Below are 23,964 nucleotides of genomic sequence, written 5' to 3' on the forward strand. Positions count from 1 at the left end.
AATGGCGAAGAGGGTGAGATCGATGCTCTCTACCTGCCGTTTTGCGTACTGGCCTCAGACGTTTTAGGGGAGCCCGGGCTCTTGGTATGGCCGTTCCAAGTCTCATCGCCCCGACGGGGTGATTGACGGTTCCAGTTCTGATCGTTTTCGCTCGGTTCCACTACAAGGAAGACAAAAGAAACAACGGGCAGTTAAACAAACCGTACAATTCTGACTGCCGTAACCCAAGTGGTCCTCGACGTATAACCACAATGGAGCCCAAAACTTGTCGCTAAGTGAGACATTGTTAATTGCCCCGTTTTACAACCTTTCTGGCCACGGTTGTAGAGTGAATCATTGCCATTGATAAGTGAGTAACCTGGTTTGTTAAGTGAATTGGGCTTCCCCATGAACTTTGGCTTGTCGGAAGGTGGCAAAGGGGGGTGGGGGGAAGGGAAATCACATGATCTTGGGACACGGCAACGGTCGTAAGTATGAACCAGCTGCCAGTCTTCCATTATTCAAGGGGCTGCCCCAAAGAAGAAGGGGTCAAACTATTCTCCAAAACACCAGAGGGCAGGATAAAGGGACAATGGACAGAAACTAATCAAAGAGAGAAGCTACCTGGAACTAAGGAGAAATTTCCTGAGAGGGAGGACAATTAACCAATGGAACAGCCTGCCACCAGAAGATGTGGGTGCTTCATCAATCTAGAACAGGGGTCCCCAACCCCAGGCCCACTAACGCACCTTGAGCCCTTCAGAACTGGGCCGCAGAAGTGGAATCTATTAGGGCAGCGGTGTTAAACTCAATTTTATTGAGGGCCACATCAGGGCTGTGGTTGACCTGGGGGGGGCAGGGGGGAGTGGCCGACTGGGTGGGTGTGGTCAACTGAGTGGGCGTGATCATCTTGACGCCACTCACTGGGCGTGGCCAACTGGGTGGGTGTAGCCATCTTGAGGTTACTCCCCAAACTGCTGGCCTGATGTTTCCTCTTCGCATTGGATAGACCAGGCCGAAGCGATGCGGGTCGGTGCCTGGCATTTTCCAGGACGGCCCCGCGAGCTGGATCCGACCACATAGCAGGCCGAAGGCGGCCCACGGGCCATGTGTTTTGGCACCCCTGTATTAAGGCCTACTCCTCTTCCTCTAATACCGTGATGGCGAACCTATGGCACGCATGCCCAAAGTGGCACGCAAAGCCATGTCGTTCGGCACGTGTGGCCTTTCCTGTTTGCCTAATGGGTTTCTGGCGTGGATGCACGCGTGACGATGAGCTATCCTTCGCCCGTGCAGCAGTGCCGAAAACCGGTGTGCACATGTGTTCCGGTCAGCTGATTGTTGGGTGGGCATACATACAAGAACCTGGAAGTTTGGCTTTTTCGGAACACGATCCCTTCATGCACGTGGTAGTACCGAAAACCGGCCTGCAGATGCGCGCCAGCCAGCTGATCCTCGGGCGCGCATGCGTGCTAGAACCTGGAAGTTCGGCTTTTCCAGAGCATGGCCCCGAACAGCATGCCATGCATGTGCAAAGTTTCCGTGCAACCTTTTCCGCATTCGGTGCCGAAAAGATTCGCCGTCACTGCTATAATAAGTAAAAATAATACTCAACTTACAACCACAATTGGGACTGGACCCTTTGGTGGCACGGGAGCGTGTCTGATTTTCTGATCTTTTGGGCTGCGGTCCCTAAGTGAGTCACCGGCGTTAATTACGATAAATCCAGCCTCCCTCGCTGATTTTACGTCTCATAACCTGGCTGGGAAGATCCTAAATGGCGATCGGCGCGATTACGGGATCCTGCAACCGTTGTAAATATGAGCCCCACGGCCAAGCACCTGAGTTTTGATCATGTGACTGCAGGGATGCTGCAAACGGTCTTAAGTTTGAGGACTGGCTGCAAGTCACTTTTTTTTTTTTTTTCAGGGCCTTCATAACCGAACAGTTGCTAAATGGGGGAGTCCTGGGTGCCCTCTGAGTTTGGTGGTTTTATTGCAGAAGCTAGAAGAGTAGGGTTTGCGGAGTGGAAGAGGTAGAGGGGAGAAGGAGGAAGACGGTAAGCTCCTTGGCGCTCTCAGAGTTTGGTGGTTTTCTTAAAGACGTTTCATTACCCAACTAGGTACCATCATCAGTGCTAGAAGGGTGTTAGGTTTGTGGAGTGGAGGAAAATTAGAAGAGGAGGAGGAGGAGGAGGAGGAAGACTGATGCTCTTGGTGCTCTCTGAGAACATTTCATTACCCAACTAGGTAACTTCATCAATGCTCACAGAAACCAAACTCCCCTCCCTTCTAAGCACTGATGATGTTACCTAGTTGGGTCATGAGACGTCTGCAAGAAAACAAACAAGCTCAGGGAGCATCAAGGACCCCATAGTTCAACCCTGCGCTACAAATACTCTATCAGTCACTAAATGAACGGTTATATAAATTGAGGATTGCCCCTATCGGCAACCTCTAAGCTCGTTTGAGATGTGTGTTGGGGATTTGTCTAGAGGGAAATCCACGCCACTCACACTGGATAGCTCGAAATCGTGGGAACGTCGGGGAGCCCCCAGCGCCCGCATCAAAGAAATCCTTCCTTTTATCCAGCCCCGGAGATGCTTGAACTGTAATGCGATGTTTAAAATCTGACAAAAGAAAGGAGAGAAAAATCGTGAGAACCACCTTGTAACTGATCCAAGTCAGATCTAGCATTTTCTGCACTCGTCAACCAGTTAACCCTGGTTAGGGATTTTTCTTGTTTTGAAAAAAGAGAAATGGTTGCGGGTTTTTTTTTTTTAAAAAAAAATGATTAAAACGAGGTGCTAATCGCAGGCGCTAAGAAGCCTTTTCTGAGTCTGCAAAGGTAAGTAGAACGGCGAGAATGGGAGGGAAACAGGTGTGCCGCGCGATTTAGCAAATATAAATCACGCGGCACAGTGAACCAGTAGTAAAAAAAAATGCTTAAAAAGTAAAAAAAAAAAAAAAAAGTTCCGACAATCAGCTATGCCCCGTGATTGTGGGATCTTTTCTTTAAACTTTTTTTTAGCATTTGTTTTACTACCAGTTCAAGCGAACCGGCCCGAACCGGTAGCATTTCACCTCTGATCTCCAACGATAGCATCTCGCTGGCTAGGGAATTCTGGGAGTTGAAGCCCACAAGTCCTAAAGTCGCCATGGTAGGAGACTCCCTGGTGTAAAAAAATATTTAAGCCGCCGTTACAGATCAAAGAGAAAAAAAATAAATTCTGTGGGGATTTAGGGGCATTTTGGCTGGTTTTATTGAACCCTGTTTTGGGATCGATTGTGCTTTTTTTCTTCCTGTGTGAATAATACGATGAAGCTTGGGGTTAGCATTTCCAGAAAATACAGGATTGTTCCAGAAGGAGCAAATGAATTTGGAGGGGCGCCGGTTTTAATTGGTCCCAGATCAAACATGGTCTCTTCTCAGAATCCCTCAGTGCACCACATTATTTCCCAGAATCCCTCAGTGCACCACATTTATTTCCCAGAATCCCTCAGTGCACCACATTTATTTCCCAGAATCCCTCAGTGCACATTTATTTCCCAGAATCCCTCAGTGCACCACATTTATTTCTCAGAATCCCTCAGTGCACCACATTTATTTCCCAGAATCCCTCAGTGCACCACATTTATTTCCCAGAATCCCTCAGTGCACATTTATTTCCCAGAATCCCTCAGTGCACCACATTTATTTCTCAGAATCCCTCAGTGCACCACATTTATTTCCCAGAATCCCTCAGTGCACCACATTTATTTCCCAGAATCCCTCAGTGCACCACATTATTTCCCAGAATCCCTCAGTGCACATTTATTTCCCAGAATCCCTCAGTGCACCACATTTATTTCTCAGAATCCCTCAGTGCACCACATTTATTTCCCAGAATCCCTCAGTGCACCACATTTATTTCCCAGAATCCCTCAGTGCACCACATTATTTCCCAGAATCCCTCAGTGCACATTTATTTCCCAGAATCCCTCAGTGCACCACATTTATTTCTCAGAATCCCTCAGTGCACCACATTTATTTCCCAGAATCCCTCAGTGCACCACATTTATTTCCCAGAATCCCTCAGTGCACCACATTATTTCCCAGAATCCCTCAGTGCACCACATTTATTTCCCAGAATCCCTCAGTGCACATTTATTTCCCAGAATCCCTCAGTGCACCACATTTATTTCTCAGAATCCCTCAGTGCACCACATTTATTTCCCAGAATCCCTCAGTGCACCACATTTATTTCCCAGAATCCCTCAGTGCACCACATTATTTCCCAGAATCCCTCAGTGCACATTTATTTCCCAGAATCCCTCAGTGCACCACATTTATTTCTCAGAATCCCTCAGTGCACCACATTTATTTCCCAGAATCCCTCAGTGCACCACATTATTTCCCAGAATCCCTCAGTGCACATTTATTTCCCAGAATCCCTCAGTGCACCACATTTATTTCTCAGAATCCCTCAGTGCACCACATTTATTTCCCAGAATCCCTCAGTGCACCACATTATTTCCCAGAATCCCTCAGTGCACCACATTATTTCCCAGAATCCCTCAGTGCAACATATGTATTTCCCAGAATCCCTGAGGGCACCACATTATTTCCCAGAATTCCCGAGGGCATCATATTTATTTCCCAGAATCCCTAGGGCACCTCATGTATTTCCCTGGTTTCCCATGCATCCCATATTTGTTTCCCAGAATTCCTGACTATTTCCCAGAACCTATTTCTCAGAATCTCTGTGTGCGTCCCATTCATTTCCCAGAATCCCTCAGTACACCATATTTACTTCCCAGAATTCCCGAGAACATCAGTCTGCTGCTATTGCAACCGGCAACAAATACCAGATCCGGCTTTCAAAAAACACCTCCCACCCCGGCATTCAGAAGGAGTAAGGTGGTCTCCTTCTCCTTCCTCCACCCGGCCTTCCCCAAAGCCCGGCTTCCGACCCGGCCTTCTTACCGAGCGGCATGCTGATACGCTCGCTGTCCCTTCCTCTGAGCTTGTTGCGCTTGAAGGTTCCCTTGCGCTTCTTCACGTGCGGCCGATCGCGGTTCATCTGCTGGATGAGGAGGCTGAGTTCGCGCTCAAAGACCTCCAGCTCCCATTGGGCCAGTTCGTGTTCCCGTTGGCGGAGAAATTCTTCCTGGGATTTCTGCTTCAGGGCCGCCTGCTTCAGCTCTTCTTCCCGGCTCAACAGCTCCTGGGGAGAGAAACGGATCCCGAACAATCCCCCATCTGTGAGAGAGGGAAACTCTGCCCCCACCCCCCGCCTGGAGGAGATCCTTGGATCCTCCGGTCATGATGTGATCTACAGTTTGATGTGGATTCTTGTCTTAAAGGAGTGATTTCCTAGTAGCCTCCCATCCCACCTACAGGTAGTCCTCAACTTACAACAATTCCTTTAGTGACTGTTCGAAGTTACAACGGCACTGAAAAAAAGGGACTTATGACTGTTTTTCACACTTACAACGGTAACAGCATGAGATTTACGTGTCAGCACTCCAAACTACATTCGTTCCAGTGCTGACATAAGGAGGAGAAGAGGGGGCAGCTGGCAAGAGGACGCTTGACTCTTCACCTACTTATTTTCCCTGAAGATAATATCCCCTAGGAGATGGGTTGGGAGGGGGGACATTCCTGGGAGCTGAAGTAGTAGATATGGGGAGAGTGATTTGGAAGATGGCCAATGAGACGCAGAGAATTGGGGAACAGAAAGGGAAGGTTTGGGGTCAGGAAATCAGTGTTGGCTACGATATAATCGGGGACAGATTGTCGTGCTTAATAAATGAAAGATTTCATCAAAGATTATTTGTTTGGAAATGCAATTTATTGAGACAACACCGAAACCTGACATTTGGATGTTTGACAACTAGTTCATAGTTATGACGGTTGCAGTGTCCGGGAGGGTCATGCAATCCCCTATGGTGACCTTCTGACAAGCAAAGACAATGGGGAACCCAGGTTCACTTAACAACCATTTTACTGTTGTGACCTAGGCTTCCTGAGTTATTAAAAAACACGAGTCGTCCCCAAAACCTCTTTTATTGCAACAGCTGTGAATTACGTTCATTCACAGCTGAGTCCCAATTAGTTGCAAAAAGTCCTTTGGGAGAAGTCCTTCAGGATAATCACCAACCTTTATCTCCCTTGACACGCTGCCAAAGAACCTACTTGGCAAAGCCCCACGGAGTCCAGAATCAAACAGAGATGCTGACTGGGAACAGAATTAACAACGTTGCTTTCCTGCAAAGGGCCCCCATATGCCTTTGCTCCTCTTTTAAGCCTTATGGGAGGGGCCAATCATCTCCAGGCCTTACTCCCGAGTCGTCCCTTTAGTTTTAACTGTTCTTGCCTTTTGGCAGCTCTGCGCATGCGCGCACTAGGAACAGGCTCCCCCTCTTCCTCTGATTTCTCATATCCAACTCTGGAGGCTCCGGAGTCCGCGCATCACTCCCAGATGGCCCTGGCCTCCTCTGCCTCCAAAGCACAGCCCTCGTCCGAGCCTTCCCCAAACTCCAGGACTAGCCCATGTTTCTCCCCAGCCTCCTCACTGTCCGACTCTGCTGCCAGCTCCTCAGGCTGCTGGCGGACCACAATAGTTTCTAACTCAACAACTGCAGTGCTTCACTTAACAGAGGTGGCAAGAAAAGTCGTAAAATGGGGCAAAACTCGCTTAACAAATGTCTCACTCAGCGACAGAAATGTTAGGCTCAATTGTGGTTGTAAAACGAGGAATCCCTTTACATTTAACCCTTCCAAATGTTCAGACCCTTTATCATTGTGGTTTTAGCTTCTAAACACATTTTGTTTAGCATATTGGAAGAAGTGAATATTCGGTTCACTTCTTGTTTTTTTTTTTTTTAAAGGGTGCAAAATTATTTACTTTCACCCACATGATGTGCATTCTGTGACATCACAGCCAGCCCGCCAATGAGGTTGAAGCGAGAACGGGAAATCTCTGTGATAAACTTCCAGCCCATTTTAGTTGAACAAAGTTGCTTCCCCTTTTGCCAAAAAGCAAAACATTTTGCATGGTTTTACGTGTTTTCATTTGGGTTTTTTTTTATGTTTTACGATGTACAGGTATTCCTCGACTTACGACCAGAATTGAATCAGGAATTATAATAGTAAATCATGCAGTTTTTTTAAGCTGGCCATCACGTGAGCGATTTGATGCTTACGACATTTTTTTTTTTTGCAGTGTCTGTTAAAAGAAATACGTTCATAAAGCGGCCATTAAGTGAATCCATTGTCTGCAAAGGGCCTTTTTTTTGGTACAAACTGAAACTAAACCTTGGTTTCTGTCAATCTTGGTCACATGATTGCAGCAGGGCTCTGGCCGGATGCCAAGAAACCGAAATGCAGTCATGTAAATGTGGGGGCTTCATTGGAAGGTCTGATCCGGATTGTAAGTGCTATTTTCAGGATCTGTTATAACTTCATGAAGCGAATGGTTGTAAGTCAAGGCCTACCTGTTTTTTAATAATTAATTAATTATAATTAATTAATTATTTTTAATTTGTTTCTGTGTTTTGTGATGTACTCCACCCAGAGTCAAAGACTGAGATGGGTGCCTATAGAAAACAGAACAATCAATCAATAAATCCACATTTTGTATCTGTGCCCCAGAACTGAAGGTAGGATCAGACAGAATGAATGAAAACTAACCAAGGATAGAAGCAACCTAGAACAAAGGAGCTAATTTCCTGACAGTGAGAACGATTAACCAGTGGAACAGCTTGCCACCAGAAATTGTGATGCTCTGTCACTGGAGGTTTTTTAAGAAGAAACTGGACAACCATTTGTCCGGAATGATACAGATAGTCTTCAACATATGATCACAATTGAGCCCAAAAATTACATTGCTCAGAGAGACAGTTGTTAAGTGAATTTTGCCCCATTTTCCGACCTCCTTTCCTTCCACAGTTGTTAAGCGAATCATTGCGGCTGTTAAATGAGAAACATGGCTGCTAAGTGAATCTGGCTTCGCCCATCAACTTTGCTTGTCAAAAGCTGATCACATGACCCCGGGACACTGCAACCGTCATAAATATGAGTCAGTTGCCAAGTGTCCGGATTTTGATCATGGGGAGGCTGCAGTGGATACGTAGCAGTGGACACGTAACAACTAAAGTCTGCTGAGCTCTGGTGGCTCAGCAGACTAAAGCACTGTTATTAACATCCACTTACATCTGCTGCCTGCAATTACTTCAAGTTCAAATCTTACCAGGCTCAAGGTTGACTCGGCCTTCCATCCTTTCTAAGGTAGGTAAAATGAGGACCCAGATTGTGGGGGCAATAAGCTGACTTTGTATAAATATACAAAAGTATGAAGGCTATTGCTTAACGCATTGTAAGCCGCCCTGAGTCTTCGGAGAAGGACGGCATATAAATCAATTAAAAAAAAAAAAGTGTGTAAAACAGTCATAAGACACTTTTTACAGTCCTGTTGTAACTTCGGACAGTCACTAAACAAACTGTTGTAAGTCAAGGACTTGCCTATATAAGGGTGTCCTGACTTGAGCAGCTGTTCGGAAAGAGACACCCCCCCCTCCCCTTTCTCCTCCGATTCTTACCTTCTCTTTTGCCCGCAGTTCGTCAAACATATCCTGGATCTCCACTTTCCAGTCGTCCTGCATGGAATGGAAGGACTCCTGTGGCAGGTCGTGTAGCACCTGCGTTTCGAGGACAGTCAGCTGATCGAGAATGGAGGCAAAGCTGGGGCGCGCGTGGGGGTCCTGCTGCCAGCACTCTGGTGGAGACCGACGTGGGAAGGCGACAGAGGAAGGAAAACAAAACAGAGGATTTAAATAACGTACTTGACTCTCAGCCGTCCCATAGAGACTGTGCAACATCGAGGTGCCGGATCTTGTCTGCTATTGAACGCCATCTGGGAGCTGGTGGTAAGGTAGGGACCACGTTCTCCATCAGGGACAGCTTGAATGGTTAGAGGAAGAGAAGAGGAAAAAGGGGACTGTTGGAATAGCATATGGGGAGGACCTTGGGAGACGGAGCAAAGAGATGCTATTAAGGGAACAGTCAGATAAAAGACAGCGTAGCCCTTAACTGCATACTGGATGGAGAAAGGAGCTCAGAAGGGACTCTCCCTAATTTCTCAGGATGTAAAATGGGGGAGGGGGGTGAGAATATAGATCTATGGTCAGAATCTGAGCAAGTTTGTGTCATGGTATGTGGGAAGACCTTGGGAGACGGAGTGAAGAGATGTGCCCAGTAACGGTCAGATAAGGGAATATAGCTCTCAGCTGTGTAACAAACAGGAAAAGAGGCTCAGAAGGGACCCTCCCTAGTTTCTCAGGCTGTAAAGGAGGGGAAGGGAAGAATCTAGACCTATGGAAAGAGTTCAACCTTGTCAGGTTGTGCAAAGGGGAACACCTTGGGAGATGGAGCAAAGAGATATTGCCAAGGAATGGTCAGATAAGAGACAGCATAGCCTTCAGCTGCATAATGGATGGATAAAGAAGCTCAGAAAGGACCCTCCCTATTTTCTCAGATTGTAAGGGTGTTTGGGGGGGGGGAAAGAATCTATATCTATAGAAAAAGTTCAGACTGCAGGTATCTGTAAAAGAGCTTGGGAGACAGCAAAGAAACACTGCTTAGGAACGGTCAGATTAGAGGCACCATATCCTTAACTGCATAATGGATGGAGAAAGAGTTTCAGGAGGGACTATCCCTAGTTTCTCAGACTGTAAAGGGGTGGGGTGGGGGATATAGATCTACGGACAGATTAAGCAAGCATTTTCTAATGGTATGTGGGAAGACCTTGGGAGATGGAGTGAAGAGAGTGAAGAGATCTGCCCAGTAATGGTCAAATAAGGGAATATAGCTCTCAGCTGTGTAATAGACAGGAAAAGAGGCTCAGAAGGGACGCTCCCTAGTTTCTCAGGCTGTAAAGAAGGGGTGGGGAATAATCTAGATCTATGAAAAGAGTTCAGAGCGTGTCAGGTTGTGCAAGGATATGTGGAGAAGAGCAGAGGAACGGTCAGATAAGAAGCAGCCTAACCCCCAGCTGTGTAACAGGCAGGGCAAGAGGCTCAGAAGGGACCCTCCCTAGTTTCTCAAGCTGTAAAGGAGATGGCTATAATGGTATGTGGGGAAGACCTTGGGAGACGGGGCAAAGAGATGCTGCCAAGGGAATGGGCAGATAAGAGACAGCATAGCCCTCAGCTGCATAATGGATGTAAAAAGAGGCTCAGATTGGACCCTCCCTAGTTTCTCAGGCTGTAAAGTGGGGGGGGGGGGGAGAGAATCTAGATCTATGGAAAGAGTTCAGAGGGTGTCAGGCACATGGGAAAGAGTTTGGGAAACAAAGAGAGCAAAGAGAGGGACAGTCAGAATAAGAGACAGCTGAGCCCTAAGAAACTAAGTTGATACGTTAGTAACACGGGTTGTTAAGTGAACCTGGCTTCCCCATTGACTTTGCTCATCAGAAGGTCGCAAAAGGGGATCACATGATCCCGGGACACACTCTAACTGTCATAAATATGAGTCGGTTGTCAAGCATCTGAATTTTGATCGCATGATCATGGGGAAGCTGCAAAGGTTGTAACTATTCAAAAACGGCCACATTTTTCAGTGCCGTCGTAACTTTGAGCTGTCACTAAATGAACGGTCGTAATTCGAGGACTTATCTGTACTGGGAACACTGCTGAAAGCCTAGATTTAAACTGGGTTAAACAGAAGAGAAGAGAAACATTTTAAAAGGGACTTTTTGTTCCAATGGAGCCGGGCGGTGCTCAAAATCCCCCATACGGCCTTCGAGATATTTTTTTTCTTACCCGTCATTAAGCGTGCAAAGGGTTCCGGGCACGTGGATGGTATGGGGAGGGTGAGTTTGTTGACGGCAACCCCATAAGCCACAGCCAGCCCGTCAATTCCCCGGTATGGAACTTCGCCGGTGAGGAGTTCCCACAGGAGCACCCCATAACTGGAAGAAGAAGAAGGAACAAGGAAAAGATTACAGGCAGTTCTCAAACTTACAACCATTTATTTGGTTGGGACCTTGGAGGTCTTCTAGCCCAGCCCCTTGCTCGAGAAGGAGACCCTGTCCAGTTTCAGGTAAGTGGCTGTTCGGTCTCTTCTTAAAAGCCTCAAGCGATGATGGGGCAAAACTTCAAAAGATCATTTAATGGAAGGTTATAAGTTGAGGACTAACCCCCATTAGTAGTTTACCCGATGGGCTGAAGGTTGACTCAGCCTTCCGTCCTTCTGAGGTCGGTAAAATGAGGACCCAGATTGTTGGGGGACAAGAGGCTGACTCTGCAAACCCCTCAGAGAAGGCTACAGAGCACTATGAAGCGGTATACAGGTAGTCCTCGACTTACGACTACAATTGAGTGGAACGTTTCTGTTGCTAAGTGAGACATTTCTTAAGCGAGCTTTACGGCATTTCTGGCCACCGTTGTTAAGTTGAATCGGTGCGGTTGATAAATTAGTCACACGGTTGTTGAGTGAATCCGGCTTCCCCGTGGACTTTGCTTTGTCAGGTCGCAAAAGGGAATGACATGACCTCAGGACACAGCAACGGTCATAAATACGAAGCAGCGCCTGAACGCTGATCACCTGATCGTGGGGATGCTGCAAAAGTCATAACTGTGAAAAAGCGGTCAGGAGTCAAATTTTTCAGTGCCGTTGTGATTTCGGACGGTCACTAAACAAACTTGTCGTAAGTCGAGGACTACCTGTATAAGTCTAAGAAGAGCTATTGCTATTCACGCATTTAAATAACTCGTTTTCTTTCTGGCAAGTCGTCCATCAGTTTCACCGCAATGTCAAAGGCAGACTTCGTATTCAACTGGTTCAGACCGGTTTGCCCGAACCGGCTATCCTATTTAAGGCACGTTTTTATAGCTGGGCGCATGTGCTAAGAAAGCTCATGCACGGAAGGCAGGCGCACGAGTGAACCGGGCGCACGCACCCAAGAAGCGAGCATGCACGCCCGCGGTGAACCGGTAGTAACATAACCTGAAACCCACCGCTGGTCAAAGGGCTCTGTGGCCAAAATGGATTTGAACCCCTGTCCTTCGTCCATCCGTAGAAACTTCCTTTTTATCTCTCCAACTTACCTCCAGACGTCGCTACCCCGGGAAAAAGTGGAGTTTTTGATGACCTCCGGTGCCATCCAGGCGTAAGTCCCGGCTGCGCTCATTTTAGTCGTTTTGTGCCATTCCCTGGCCAGACCGAAATCGGTGATCTTTAAGGTTTTCCCGCTGACCTCGCCGTCGTCCACATATTCGCTCAACAAAACTGCGGAAGGAAAGAAAGAGAACGCTTTCAGATAAACCCCCAGAAATAGGCAAGCTGTGTTTGTTGTTAACAACCGGTTCTGGAAACTCTTCTCTGTGTAGTTAGTTCTCGACATATGACCACAAATCGAGCCTCACACTTCTGTTGATAAGCGAGATATTCGTGAAGTGAGTTTGGCCCCCATTTTGCAATCTTTCTTGCCACATTCGTTAAGCGTATCGGTGCACTTCTTAAATTAGTGACATGGTAAGTGAACTGGGACACGGTGGCTCAGTGGTTAAGACGCTGACCTTGTCGATCGAAAGGTTGGCAGTTTGAATCCCTAGTGCTGCGTAACGGGGTGAGCTCCCGTGACTTGTCCCAGCTTCTGCCAACCTAGCAGTTTGAAAGCAGGTCAAAAAAAATGCAAGTAGAAAAATAGGGACCACCTTTGGTGGGAAGGAAACAGCGTTCCGTGCGCCTTTGGCCTTGAGTCATGCCAGCCATATGACCACGGAGACGTCTTCGGACAGCGCTGGCTCTTCGGCTTTGAAACAGAGAGGAGCACCGCCTCCTAGAGTCGGGAACATCTAGCACATATGTGTGAGGGGAACCTTTACCTTTAAGCAAACTGACATTATTGGCATTATGTCAATATGACATTATTAAAAATACAGGCATTCCTCAATTTAACGACCACAATTGAGTCCAACATTTCTGTTACTAAGTGAGACATTGGTTAAATGATTCTGCCCCATTTTACGACCTTTCTTGCCACAGTTGTTAAGCCAACCACTGCAGTTGTTAACTTAGTCACACGGTTGTTAAGTGAATCCCATTGATTTTGCAGGTGAAAAGGATCGCCAAAGGTGGATTACATAACCCCCCTCTCCGGGGACACTGCAAACGTCATAAATGTGAATCAGTTGCCAAGTGTTTGAATTTTGACCATGGCCCATGGGGAGACTGCAACGGTCATAAGTGTAAAAAACGGTCATCGGTTATTTTTTCAGCGCTGTTGTTGTAACCCCGAAGGGTCACTAAACGAATGGTTGTTATTTCTGTTGTTAACTGAATTTTCTACCACAATTGAGCCCCAATTTTTTTTTTTTTAAATTAAGGGAGACATATGTTAAGGGAGTGTTGCTCCATTTTACGAACTTTCCTTGCCACAGTTGTTAAGTGAATCGCTGAAGTTGCTAAATTAGAAACAAGGTTGTTAAGTGAATCTGGCTTCCCCCATTGTCTTTGCTTGTCAGAAGGTGACTGTGGGACACTGCGACCGTCGTAAATATGAGTCAGTTCACAAACACTTGAATTTTGATCACAGGACCACGGGCAGGGGTGGGCTTCAAAAATTTTAGCAAGGGGTTCTCTGCCCGGTTGCTGGGTGAGCGTGGCCATAGTGAGCGTGGACTAGTCGGCCTCCTGCACCATGGCATGGGAGGGATGTTTTTGCCCTTCCCAGGCTCTGGAGGCTTTTCTTGAGCCTCCGGGAGGGCGAAAACAGCCTCCCCAGGCTCCGGAGGCCCTCTGGAGGCCGATTTCCAGTAGGCCCATTTTTTGCCCTCCCCGAGCCTCCGTGCACACCCTGCATCCGAAATGGGCCACGTGGGGACTCCTGGGAGGGGAAGGGCGGGGTGGGTGGAGCCAGCCACGAGTGGGATTTGAGGGTTCTCCGAACTGCACAGAATCTTACCTAGAGGTTCTCCCGAACCCTCAGGGGTGGGCCACCCCTGACCACGGGGGAAATGCTACAACAGTCATCATTGTCTCTTTTTTCAACCCCATTGTAACTTTAAACGGTCACTAAATGAACTGTTGCAAGTCGAGGATTTCCCTGTCTAGGAAAACAAGCTAGCTAAAGTTTGTGAAATAATAACCCAGGTTCAAACCCAACCGAGCGCCACAGCTCATAGGAAAGCAGCCCTCGTATCTTTTTCCACACGGTTGTGTGAATTCAACCTTGGTGTTTTTTCTTCCTCCCTTTCAAACATGGCTCCAGCCCAGCCCTGATTTCTCCTTGTTTTTTCTTCCATTTTGGCCCGGCTTTGCTCAATTGCAATCAATTCCCCGAGAAGTCAGCCTCGATAGCGATTCCTCGCAGCCGGAAAGGTTTCTTATGTTGGCTAGTTTAGTCACCATGCCAAGCTTCCTTCGCATTCTTGGCACACCAGAGGGCAGGAGCCGTCCCAAGCTCCGACTTAACATTGGCGTCATTACAGCTGAATACAGAATAGGAGTCAGAAGAACAGAGACGGAAGGGACCTTAGAGGTCTTCTAGTCCAACCCCCTGCTCAGGCAGGAAACCCTATATCCGTGACGGCGAACCTCTGGCACACGTGCCACAGGTGGCACGCGGGGCCATAACTGTGGGCACACGAGCGTTGCCCTAGCTGAAGTCCAACGCCCATGCCAGCTGGTTTTTGGGCCTTCTGAGCCCACCGGAAGTCAGGAAATGGGCCGTTTCCGACTTCCAGAGGAGCTCTGGGGTGGGTGGGGGGGAAGGCTGTTTTCGCCCTCTCCAGGCCCCAAGAAAGCCTCTGGAGTTTGGAGAGGGTGAAATTGGGCCTACTGGGCCCATCGCGTGACAAAAGCAGGGGTAGTGCGGAGGGGTTCATGTGTGCATGCGCGGGGGGCATTGAATTATGGGTGTGGGTATGCTCCCCCTGCTTTTTTTTTTTTTTGGCTTTAATTTCTATGTTGCTCTTCTCCGGAGACTCAGGGCGGCTTACAATGCGTTAAGCAATAGCCTTCATACTTTTGTATATTTATACAAAGTCAGCTTATTGCCCCCACAAACTGGGTCCTCAATTTACCTACCTTAGAAAGGACGGAAGGCTGAGTCAACCTTGATCCTGGTGAGATTTGAACTTGCAGTAATTGCAGACAGCTGGTGTTAATAACAGTGCTTTAGTCCACTGTACTACAGGCTCTTTTGGCACGCGACAGCAAAAAGGTTAGCCATCACTGCCCTATATACTGAAGCTAAATCTCTGCAGTGCTTCTCAGAAAATGTCACTTTATTCAAACAAGGTTAAAATACAAAGCACCAAAATATTTAAACAACAACAACAAGAAAGACATTAACCCCCCCCCCCAAAAAAAAGTATTAAGCGAATTCTAACACATCTATACACCTTACGTCAATCCTAGTTGAATGCTAATTAGTATAATTATTACAGCAATGTTTGTTTCCCACCCTTACGAAACAGGCCAAAAGAATTTCAAACTGTTAAACGACTAAATCTACTGATAAATTCTACAAACTACAATTAATCAGTGGAACAACTTGCCTCTAGAAGTTGTGAATGGTCCAAGTCTGGAAATTTTTAAGAAGATGTTGGATAACCATTTGTCTGAAGTGGTGTAGGGTTTCCTGCCTAAGCAGGGGGTTGGACTAGAAGACCTCTAAGGTCCCTTCCAACTCTGTTATTCTATTCTATTCTATTCTATTCTATTCTATTCTATTCTATTCTATTCTATTCTATTCTATTCTATTCTATTCCATTCCATTCCATTCCTTTCCATTCCATTCCATTCCATTCTGGATTCTTTCCATTCCTTTCCTTTCCTTTCCTTTCCTTTCCTTTCCTTTCCTTTCCTTTCCTTTCCTTTCCTTTCCTTTCCTTTCCTTTCCTTTCCTTTCCTTTCCTTTCCTTTCCCTTTCCTTTCCTTTCCTTTCCTTTCCCTTTCCTTTCCTTCTTTCCATTCCTATTTCTATTCTATTCTATTCTATTCTATTCTATTCTATTCTATTCTATTCTATTCTATTCTATTATCATTCCATTCTGAATTCTTTCCTTTCCTTTTTCCTTTCCTCTTTCCTTTCCTTCTTTCCATTCCATTCCATTCTATTCCATTCCATTCCATTCCTATTTATTTTCTACTCTACTCTACTCTACTCTACTCTACTCTACTCTAGAATAGAATAGAATAGAATAGAATATTTAGAATATTCTAAATTGTTAGCCTGTCATTCATAAAATATGTTTTTATGAATATATTTTATGAAACAGCCAAAGAGATAAACAAATAAACACCCATTTCTTTCTGGGTCTGACAGTGGCCACTCAGTCCTCGACTTATGACCACAGGGGAGCCCATAAATTTATGTTGCTAACCGAGTCATTCGTTCACGGAGGTTTGCCTTATTTTACGACCTTCCTCGTCCCATGTTGTTAAGTGAATCCCTGCAATTGTTCACATGGCAACCGTCATAAATACGAGTCCATTGCCCAGCATCTGAATTCTGATCGTGGGAATTGCTTGCCAAGGTCGTTAAGCATGGAAAAACGGTTGAAAGTCACTTTTTTTTCCAGCGCCGTTGTGAGTTTGACACAGTTGCTAAATGAACTCCGTAAACAGAGAACAATAACTTCACTTTGGAATGCCGGTCGGGGAAGCAAGTTGCAAGCACAGGCCCTCTGCACATGGTCAGAGACCCTGCCACTCTTAACAACCTCCCTTTGAAACGCGGGTCGGGGAAGCAGGTTGCAAGCACAGGCCCTCTGCACACGGTCAGAGGCCCTGCCATTCTTAACAACCTCCCTTTGGAACGCCGATCGGGGAAGCAGGTTGCAAGCACAGGCCCTCTGCACACGTTCAGAGGCCCTGCCACTCTTAACAACCTCGCTTTTGAACTCCAGTCGGGGAAGCAAGTTGCAAGCACAGGCCTTCTGCACGTGGTCAGAGGCCCTGCCGCTCTTCATTTCGACACTCCCCACAAATCTCCCTGATAGCAAAACGCCCCTTATATGCCCTCGGTCGAAATCCCAGCAAGGGAACCCAGAGGTTGGCTGGGCTCCGTTCCCACCATCCGTAGGCAAGGCAGACATTTCATGGGGGAGGCTGACCGCACTGGACGCTCCATTGTGTCTGAGAACGGCCGGAGAATCGGCCTATTGTTCTGCCGAGCAATGGAGAGGTTGGAATCTCGGCCGGCTGGCCACGGGGTTCTCCGTGCACCTTTTCCCCAGCTGCTCTTCGAATTTTCCCTTCCCCGGATGGAGGAAGCCAGCGGGGAGAAGAAAAAAAAACCTGGCAGGAAGCAAGTTGGAGGAAGCCAAGAGATTCCCCCACCCCACAATAAACCCCCCTCCCATGTAAGCAGGGCATTGTTTCCAGAGGTTGCTGAGCCGCGCTGTTTGTTCTTCCCTCTGAAAAAATGTTCCCGAGCCACGAAAAGGCCTTGAGAAAAAGGACATCACAAACGCTAGCAAACTTTCAACTTTTGTTGTTGCTAGTTGCGCCAAACCATCGCGACCCCATGGACCACGTTCCTCCAGGCCTTCCTGTCCTCTACCATCCTCCGGAGTCCCTTTAATTTAATTTAATTTAATTTATCGAATTTCTATGCCGCCCAACTCCCAAGGGACTCTGGACGGCTTTAAGCTCACGCCGACTGCTTTGGTGACTCCATCCAGCCACCTCCTTCTCTGCCGTCCCTTTCTTCTTTTGCCCTCAAACTGCAGAATAGAATTAGAATTTAGTTGGAAGGGACCTTGGAGGTCTTCTAGTCCAACCCCCTGCTTAGGCAGGAAACCCTACACCACTTCAGGCAAATGGTTATCCAACATCTTCTTAAAAAACGTGGAGCATTCACAACTTCTGGAGGCAAGTTGTTCCACTGGTTAATTGTTCTCAGTGTCAGGAAATTTCTCCTCAGTTCTAAGTTGCTTCTCTCCTTGATTAGTTTCCACCCATTGCTTCTCGTCCTGCCCTCGGGTGCTTTGGAGAATAGCTCGAAAGGAATAGAATAGAATAACTGAGTTGGAAGGGGCCTTGGAGGTCTTCTAGTCCAACCCCCTGCTTAGGCAGGAAACCCTACTCCACTTCAGACAAATGGTTACCCAACATCTTCTTAAAAACATCCTGTGTTGGAGCATTCACAGAGAAGAGCACCAGAGCTCATTCCCCAAATCTTCCAACTGGGAGATGCAACATTTCAGACAAATGTTGTCCAATCTCTTCTTAGAAACTCCCAGGGATGAAGCACACAGAACTTCTGGTGGCAAGCTGTTCCACTGGTTAATTGTCCTCACCGTTAGGAAGTTTCTCCTCAATTCCAGGTTGCTTCTCTCCTTCATGAGTTTCCATCTGTTGTTTCTTGTCCTGCTTTCAGATGCTTTGGAGAATAATTTGACCCCCTCTTCTTTGTGGGAGCCCCTCAAATATCGGAAGACTGCTATCATGTTACCCCTACTCCTTCTTTTCACTAGACTTGTTGTTGTTAGTTGCGAAGTCGTTTCCAATCCATCGCAACCCCATGGACCACATTCCTCCAGGCCTCCCTGTCCTCTGCCATCCTCCGGAGTCCATTTAAGCTCACGCTGACTGCTTCCGTGACTCCATCCAGCCACCTCGTTCTCTGCCGTCCCCTTCTTCTCCTTTTGCCCTCCATCGTTCCCAGCATTGGGCTCTTCTCCAGGGAGTCCTTCCTTCCTTCTCCTTAGGTGGCCAAAGGATTTGAGTTTCCTCTTCAGGATCTGTCCTTCTAGAGAGCAGTCAGGGTTGATCTCCTCTAGGACTGACCGGTTGGATGGCCTTGCAGTCCAAGGGACTCGCAGGAATCTTCTCCGGTCGTAAGTCTAGGGTTAACTGTACAAAATTCCTGTTCCTGTTAGAAGGAGATTTCAGCAAGGGGGAAAGTGTGTGAGATGAAGACAGCCGGAGTGGGAATCTTTATTTTTCAATTTTATTTTATGGAGTAGAGTTACATGCCATCCGTCTCGCCTTGAATTTGCTGCCCGGTCAAGGAGGAATATTTTTAAGGCAAAAAAAAGAAAGATCGAAAATCGCCTTATCGGCGAGATGGGCTGCACGCCACAATTCCACAAACAAATTTAAAAAACGGAAAGCTGCTAGACCTCATGAATTTGTCTCTCCCTCTCCACCGCCCATTCTGGTTTTTCTCCCCGAAAGCCATCACAACATTTCCGGTAAATGCGTGCCCCGTCTAGAAAGGACAGCCCCCCCCACCCCCTTCTCGGTTTGCTGGAAGGCAAAGAATGCTGGCTTCGTGTCGCAACCGGTCTGCGCGAAACCAGCAATAAGGAAGGAAGCGACTGGTGAAGCTGGATTCCCGTGGCGAGATGAGAAAGCGGAAAGGAGGGAGGGGGGGAAGGGAGAGGATGCAGCTACTGTGCTGCTGCACAAACCAACCTCCCCTCCTCAAATTCACAATTTCCTGTGCTTGCCAACTCCTGAAAAGCAGGAGCAGCAGCCAAGGAGGGGGGGTAGGTGAATGGCGTTTGAGTGGGGGGGGGGGAGTAAATGCCCCAGTGTGAATTTGAGGTCAGCAAACCCAAATCTAGAAATTATACTCTGGCCCTGCAAAGTGACTTTGGATTTTATCCCAGTATAAGATTAATGAGGGAATACAGGATTGTCAGAGTTGGAAGGGACCTTGTAGGTCATCTAGTCCAACCCCGCCGGCCCGAGCAGGAAAAACCCTACTCAGGATCATCTAAGCATTACCCTCCTGCAAATTCCTACACGGAGCCCAAGAAATGGTATTAATACTGCTTTATAATGTCACGCTTGGAATATGGCATCCAGTTTTGGTCGCCACGATATTAAAAAAAAAAGATGTTGAGACTCTGGAAAGAGTGCAGAGAAGAGCAACGAAGAGGATTAGGGGACTGGAGGCTAAAACATACGAAGGAGTTGGGTATAGCTAGTCTAGTGAAAAGAAGGACTAGGGGAGACATGATAGCATCTTTCAATATCTCAGGGGCTGCCCCAAAGAAGAAGGAATCAAGCTATTCTCCAAAGCACCCGAAGACAGGACAAGAAGCAACGGATGGAAACTGATCAAGGAGAGAAGCAACCTGGAATTGAGAAGAAATTTCCTGACAGTGAGTACAATTGACCAGTGGAACAACTTGCCACCAGAAGTTGTAGGCTGGCAGTTTTTAAGAAGAGATTGGACAACCATTTGTCTGAAATGGTACAGGTTTATGATCCTATATCCTATATCCTTATGATCATTTTTCACACTTTACGACAGCCGCAGCATCCCCACTGTCAGCTGATCGAAAATTCAGATGCAATGGCCACTGACTCATATTTATGACGGTGGCCGCGTCCCTTCCAACAAGCCAAGTCCATGGGGAAGCCAAATTCAGTTAACAATTGTGTTACTAACTTAACAACTGCAGTCTCACTTAACAACATAAATTTGGGGCTCGGCGGGGGACAGAAAATTGCGGAACGCCTGTAATAGATAAATCCGTCGGCTGTAAATTTTTATAAATATATAAAGTGAGAACAATCAACCGATGGAAGAGAAGTTGCCTTCGGAAGTTGTGGGAGCTTCATCCCTGGAGGCTTTCAAGAAGAGATTGGACTGCCATTTGTCAGAAATGGGGTAGGGTCTCCTGCTTAGGCGGGGAGCGGGGAATTGGACTAGATGACCTATAACAGTGATGGCTAATCTTTTTGCCGTTGCCAAAAGTGGGGGGAGTGCAGGGTGTTTCGCGTGTGCGTGCCCACACCCATAATTCAGTGCTCCCCCCCTCGCACATGTACGTATGACGCTCCCCACGCTTTTGGCACGTGATGGCATGGTGAGCCTGGTAGGCCTGTTTTTGCCCTCCCCAGGCTCCAGAGCCTTTCTAGAAGCCTGGGGAGGGCGAAACAGCTTTCACCACCACCTGGAGGCCAGAAACGGCCCGTTTGCTGATTTCCGGTGGGACCAAAAGGCTCGTTTTTTGTTCTCCCCAGGCTCCAGAGCCTTTCTAGAAGCCTGGGGAGGGTGAAAACAGCCTTCCCCACCCACCCTGGAGGCCCTCCAGAGGCTGGAAATGGCCCGTTTGCCTGACTTCCAGTGGGCCCAGAAGGCCCAAAAATCAGCTGGCCGGCGTGTGCATGCGTGCCAGAGCTGAGCTAGGGCAACGCTCGCGTGCCCACTGATGTGGCTCCACGTGCCACCTGTGGCACGCATGCCATAGGTTCACCATCACGGACTTATAAGGTCCCTTCCAACTCTGTTAATCTGTTAAATTTAAATTTAAATTCAGACTTTCCTAACCGGATGACTGCCAATTGTCTGAAAGCAACCTTTTCCCTTTGCCATTTTTTCCTTACTGATAAACAGGTCCGGCAGGTTTTTCTACCATCCTTTTAAAACCTGCCGGATCGGAAGTGGAGGGGGAAAAAAATTGTGATCGTTTACAACCGGAATTTATAGCTGTCTCTAACCTTCCGAAAATAGTGGCTTGCTACTTTGCTATAAGATATTCCTCGATTTACAATGATTTCGTTTCGCGACTGTTCAAAGTTACTCTGGCACCGGAACAGTGACTTACAACCGGTTCTCAGAGTTATGACCACTTTCCCCCATGGTCACGTAATGAAAATTTGGGTGCTTTGCGAGCAGTGTGTATTTATGATGTTGGTTGCAGCATCCCTGGGCTCATCTGATTACCATTTGGAAACTTCCAACAAGCAGGCTTAATGGGGGTAGCCGGATTCGCTTAACGACTGAGTGATTCACTTAACAACCATGGGTAAAAAGTTATAATATCGGGTGCAACTCACTTAAGAGCCGCCTTGCTTAGCAATGGAAAGTTCTGGTACCCACTGTGGTCGTAAAGCAAGGTGCTTCTTGACATGGGAATACAGGTAGTTCTCGACGTATGACCACAACTGAGCCCAACATTTCTGTTGTTAAGTGAGACGTTTATGAAGTAACTTCTGCCCCCATTTTAAGGACTTTCTTGCCAACCGTCGTTATGCGATTCACTGCAGTTGTTCAGTTAGTAACACGGTTTGTTAAGTGAACCTGGCTTCCCCGTTGACTTTGCTTGCCGGTAGGTCGCCAAAGGGGATCCCATGACTGCGACGGTCATAAATATGAGTCAGTTGCCAAGCATCTGAATTTTGATCATATGGCCCCGGGGATGCTACAACCGTCATACGTGTGAAAAATGGTCCCAAGTCATTTTTTTCCAGTGCCGTCGTAACTTTGAATGGTCACTGTTGTAAGTCGAGGACTATTTGTAATAACACAAGAGTGAAGGAAGTGCACTCTGCACATGCTCAGAAGTACCATGTGTTATGACCGTGTTTCCCCGAAAATAAGACCGCGTCTTATGTTATTTTTTGTTCCAAAAGTTGCATTAAGGGCTTATTTTCTGGTTAGGTTTTATTTTGGGGGAAAATACGGTACTAATTGCGTCTCTCTGGCTGATGAATTTAACTGGGGTTTATTTTTGGGGTAGTAGGGCTTATATTACGATCATCCTGAAAAAAATCATGCTAGGGCTTATTTTCCGGTTGGATCCTATTTTCGGGGAAACCGGATATTATTATTCACCTGTCATGCTCCAGAACCGTTAGAAGATCAAGGTTTAAGCCTGTGATGGTGAACCTATGGCACGTATGCCTCAGGTGGCAGGCAGAGCCATATCGGTGGGCACGCGAGCGTTGCTCTAGCTTAGCTCTGGCACTCTTGTGCGCGCTGGCCAGCTGATTTTTGAGCCTTCCGGACCCACCGGAAGTCAGGCCAACGGGCCATTTCCAGCCTCCGGAGGGCCTCCGAGGGGGTGGGGAAGGCCGTTTTCGCCCTCCCCAGGCTTCTAGAAAGGCTCTGGAGCCTGGGAAGGGCAAAAAAAACAGGCCTACCATGCCATCGCGTGCCAAAAGTGTTGGGAGCGTGGGGCGGTTTAAGCCGTTGAACCCCAGTTTATATTAGAACCTTGATTGTAGGAAACAACTGTTTCCTAGCTTGTTCTAGAGCAATGATGGCTAACCTTTTTGCCATCGTGTGCCAAAAGTGGAGGGGGGGGAAATGCGGGGGGGTTGTTTGTGTGCATGCCCACACCATAATTCAATGCCCCTCCCCCGTGTATGCACACGCAATCCCCCCATGCTCCCTTTTGGCACGCAATGGCATGTGGTCCCAGTAGGAACCTGGGGAGGGCAAAAACAGCCTTCCCCACCCCACAGAGGCCTTCCTGAGGCCGGAAACGGCCCCTTTCCTGACTTCCGGTGGGCCTGGAAAGGCCAAAAATCAGCTGGCCAGTGCGTGCATGCGTGCTAGAGCTGAGCTAGGGCAATGCTCGCGTGCCCACAGATATGGCTTCGCGTGCCACCGTTTCTAGAGTCATTTCGCAATTACACAAATGCCTCAGGTTCGAATCCTACGCCGAATCAAACCAGTGCTCCATCCTTCTAATACAGGAAGGATGAAGATTGTGTAAACCGTGTTTTTTAAAAAAAATCAGGTTCCACAAGTTCAGGAAAGTTTTGGTGTCTCAGAGAACACACTTCACCACGATTGCTTGGTTGAAGCAACCCAGCTCACGAGATTTCCGTTTTACACACACGGCGCAAGGACGGAAGGTCGAAAAATGAAACCGTTTTGGATTTTAGGAACAAAAAAATAAAATAAAAATCCCTTAAAGAGGAAGGTTGAAGTACAGACGTGTTTGTCTATGAGACAAACCTCACATCTGCCTTCCCTCAATTATTCTCTCTCCCTGTTGCCCTGCAGCCTGAAAGGATATTAATTTAATTATCAAGCAACTTCGGTGTTTTCCCCAAAGTCTGTTTCCAAACTGGGAAACAGCTTTCCCCAAGCCGTTTTTTAAATACGGGGAGTCCTCGATTTACGACCACAATGGAGCCCAAAATTTACGTTGCTAAGCAGGACAGTTGTTAAGTGAGTTTTGCCTCCATTTTACGACCTTTCTTGCCACAGTTGCTAAATGAATCAGTGCATTTGTTCAG

General features: G+C 47.3%; 1 protein-coding gene across 1 annotated transcript in view; it reads right to left on the reverse strand.

The window, feature by feature from the left end:
- MAP3K11 (mitogen-activated protein kinase kinase kinase 11) overlaps positions 1-23,964 on the reverse strand; it is a 33,864-nt gene that overhangs the window by 4,797 nt on the left and 5,103 nt on the right. The window contains exons 2-7 of the mRNA XM_070951288.1: positions 12,069-12,249; positions 10,782-10,930; positions 8,562-8,737; positions 4,945-5,185; positions 2,495-2,608; positions 34-160 (exon numbers count right to left, since the gene is read on the reverse strand). Of these exons, the coding sequence (XP_070807389.1) occupies positions 34-160; positions 2,495-2,608; positions 4,945-5,185; positions 8,562-8,737; positions 10,782-10,930; positions 12,069-12,249 (988 nt within the window). The remainder of the gene's footprint in view (positions 1-33; positions 161-2,494; positions 2,609-4,944; positions 5,186-8,561; positions 8,738-10,781; positions 10,931-12,068; positions 12,250-23,964) is intronic.

This window comes from Pituophis catenifer, unplaced genomic scaffold, assembly GCF_029215685.1.
Source record: "Pituophis catenifer annectens isolate HBS135680 unplaced genomic scaffold, rPitCat1.0.hap2 SCAF_10, whole genome shotgun sequence".
NCBI lineage: Eukaryota > Metazoa > Chordata > Lepidosauria > Squamata > Colubridae > Pituophis > Pituophis catenifer.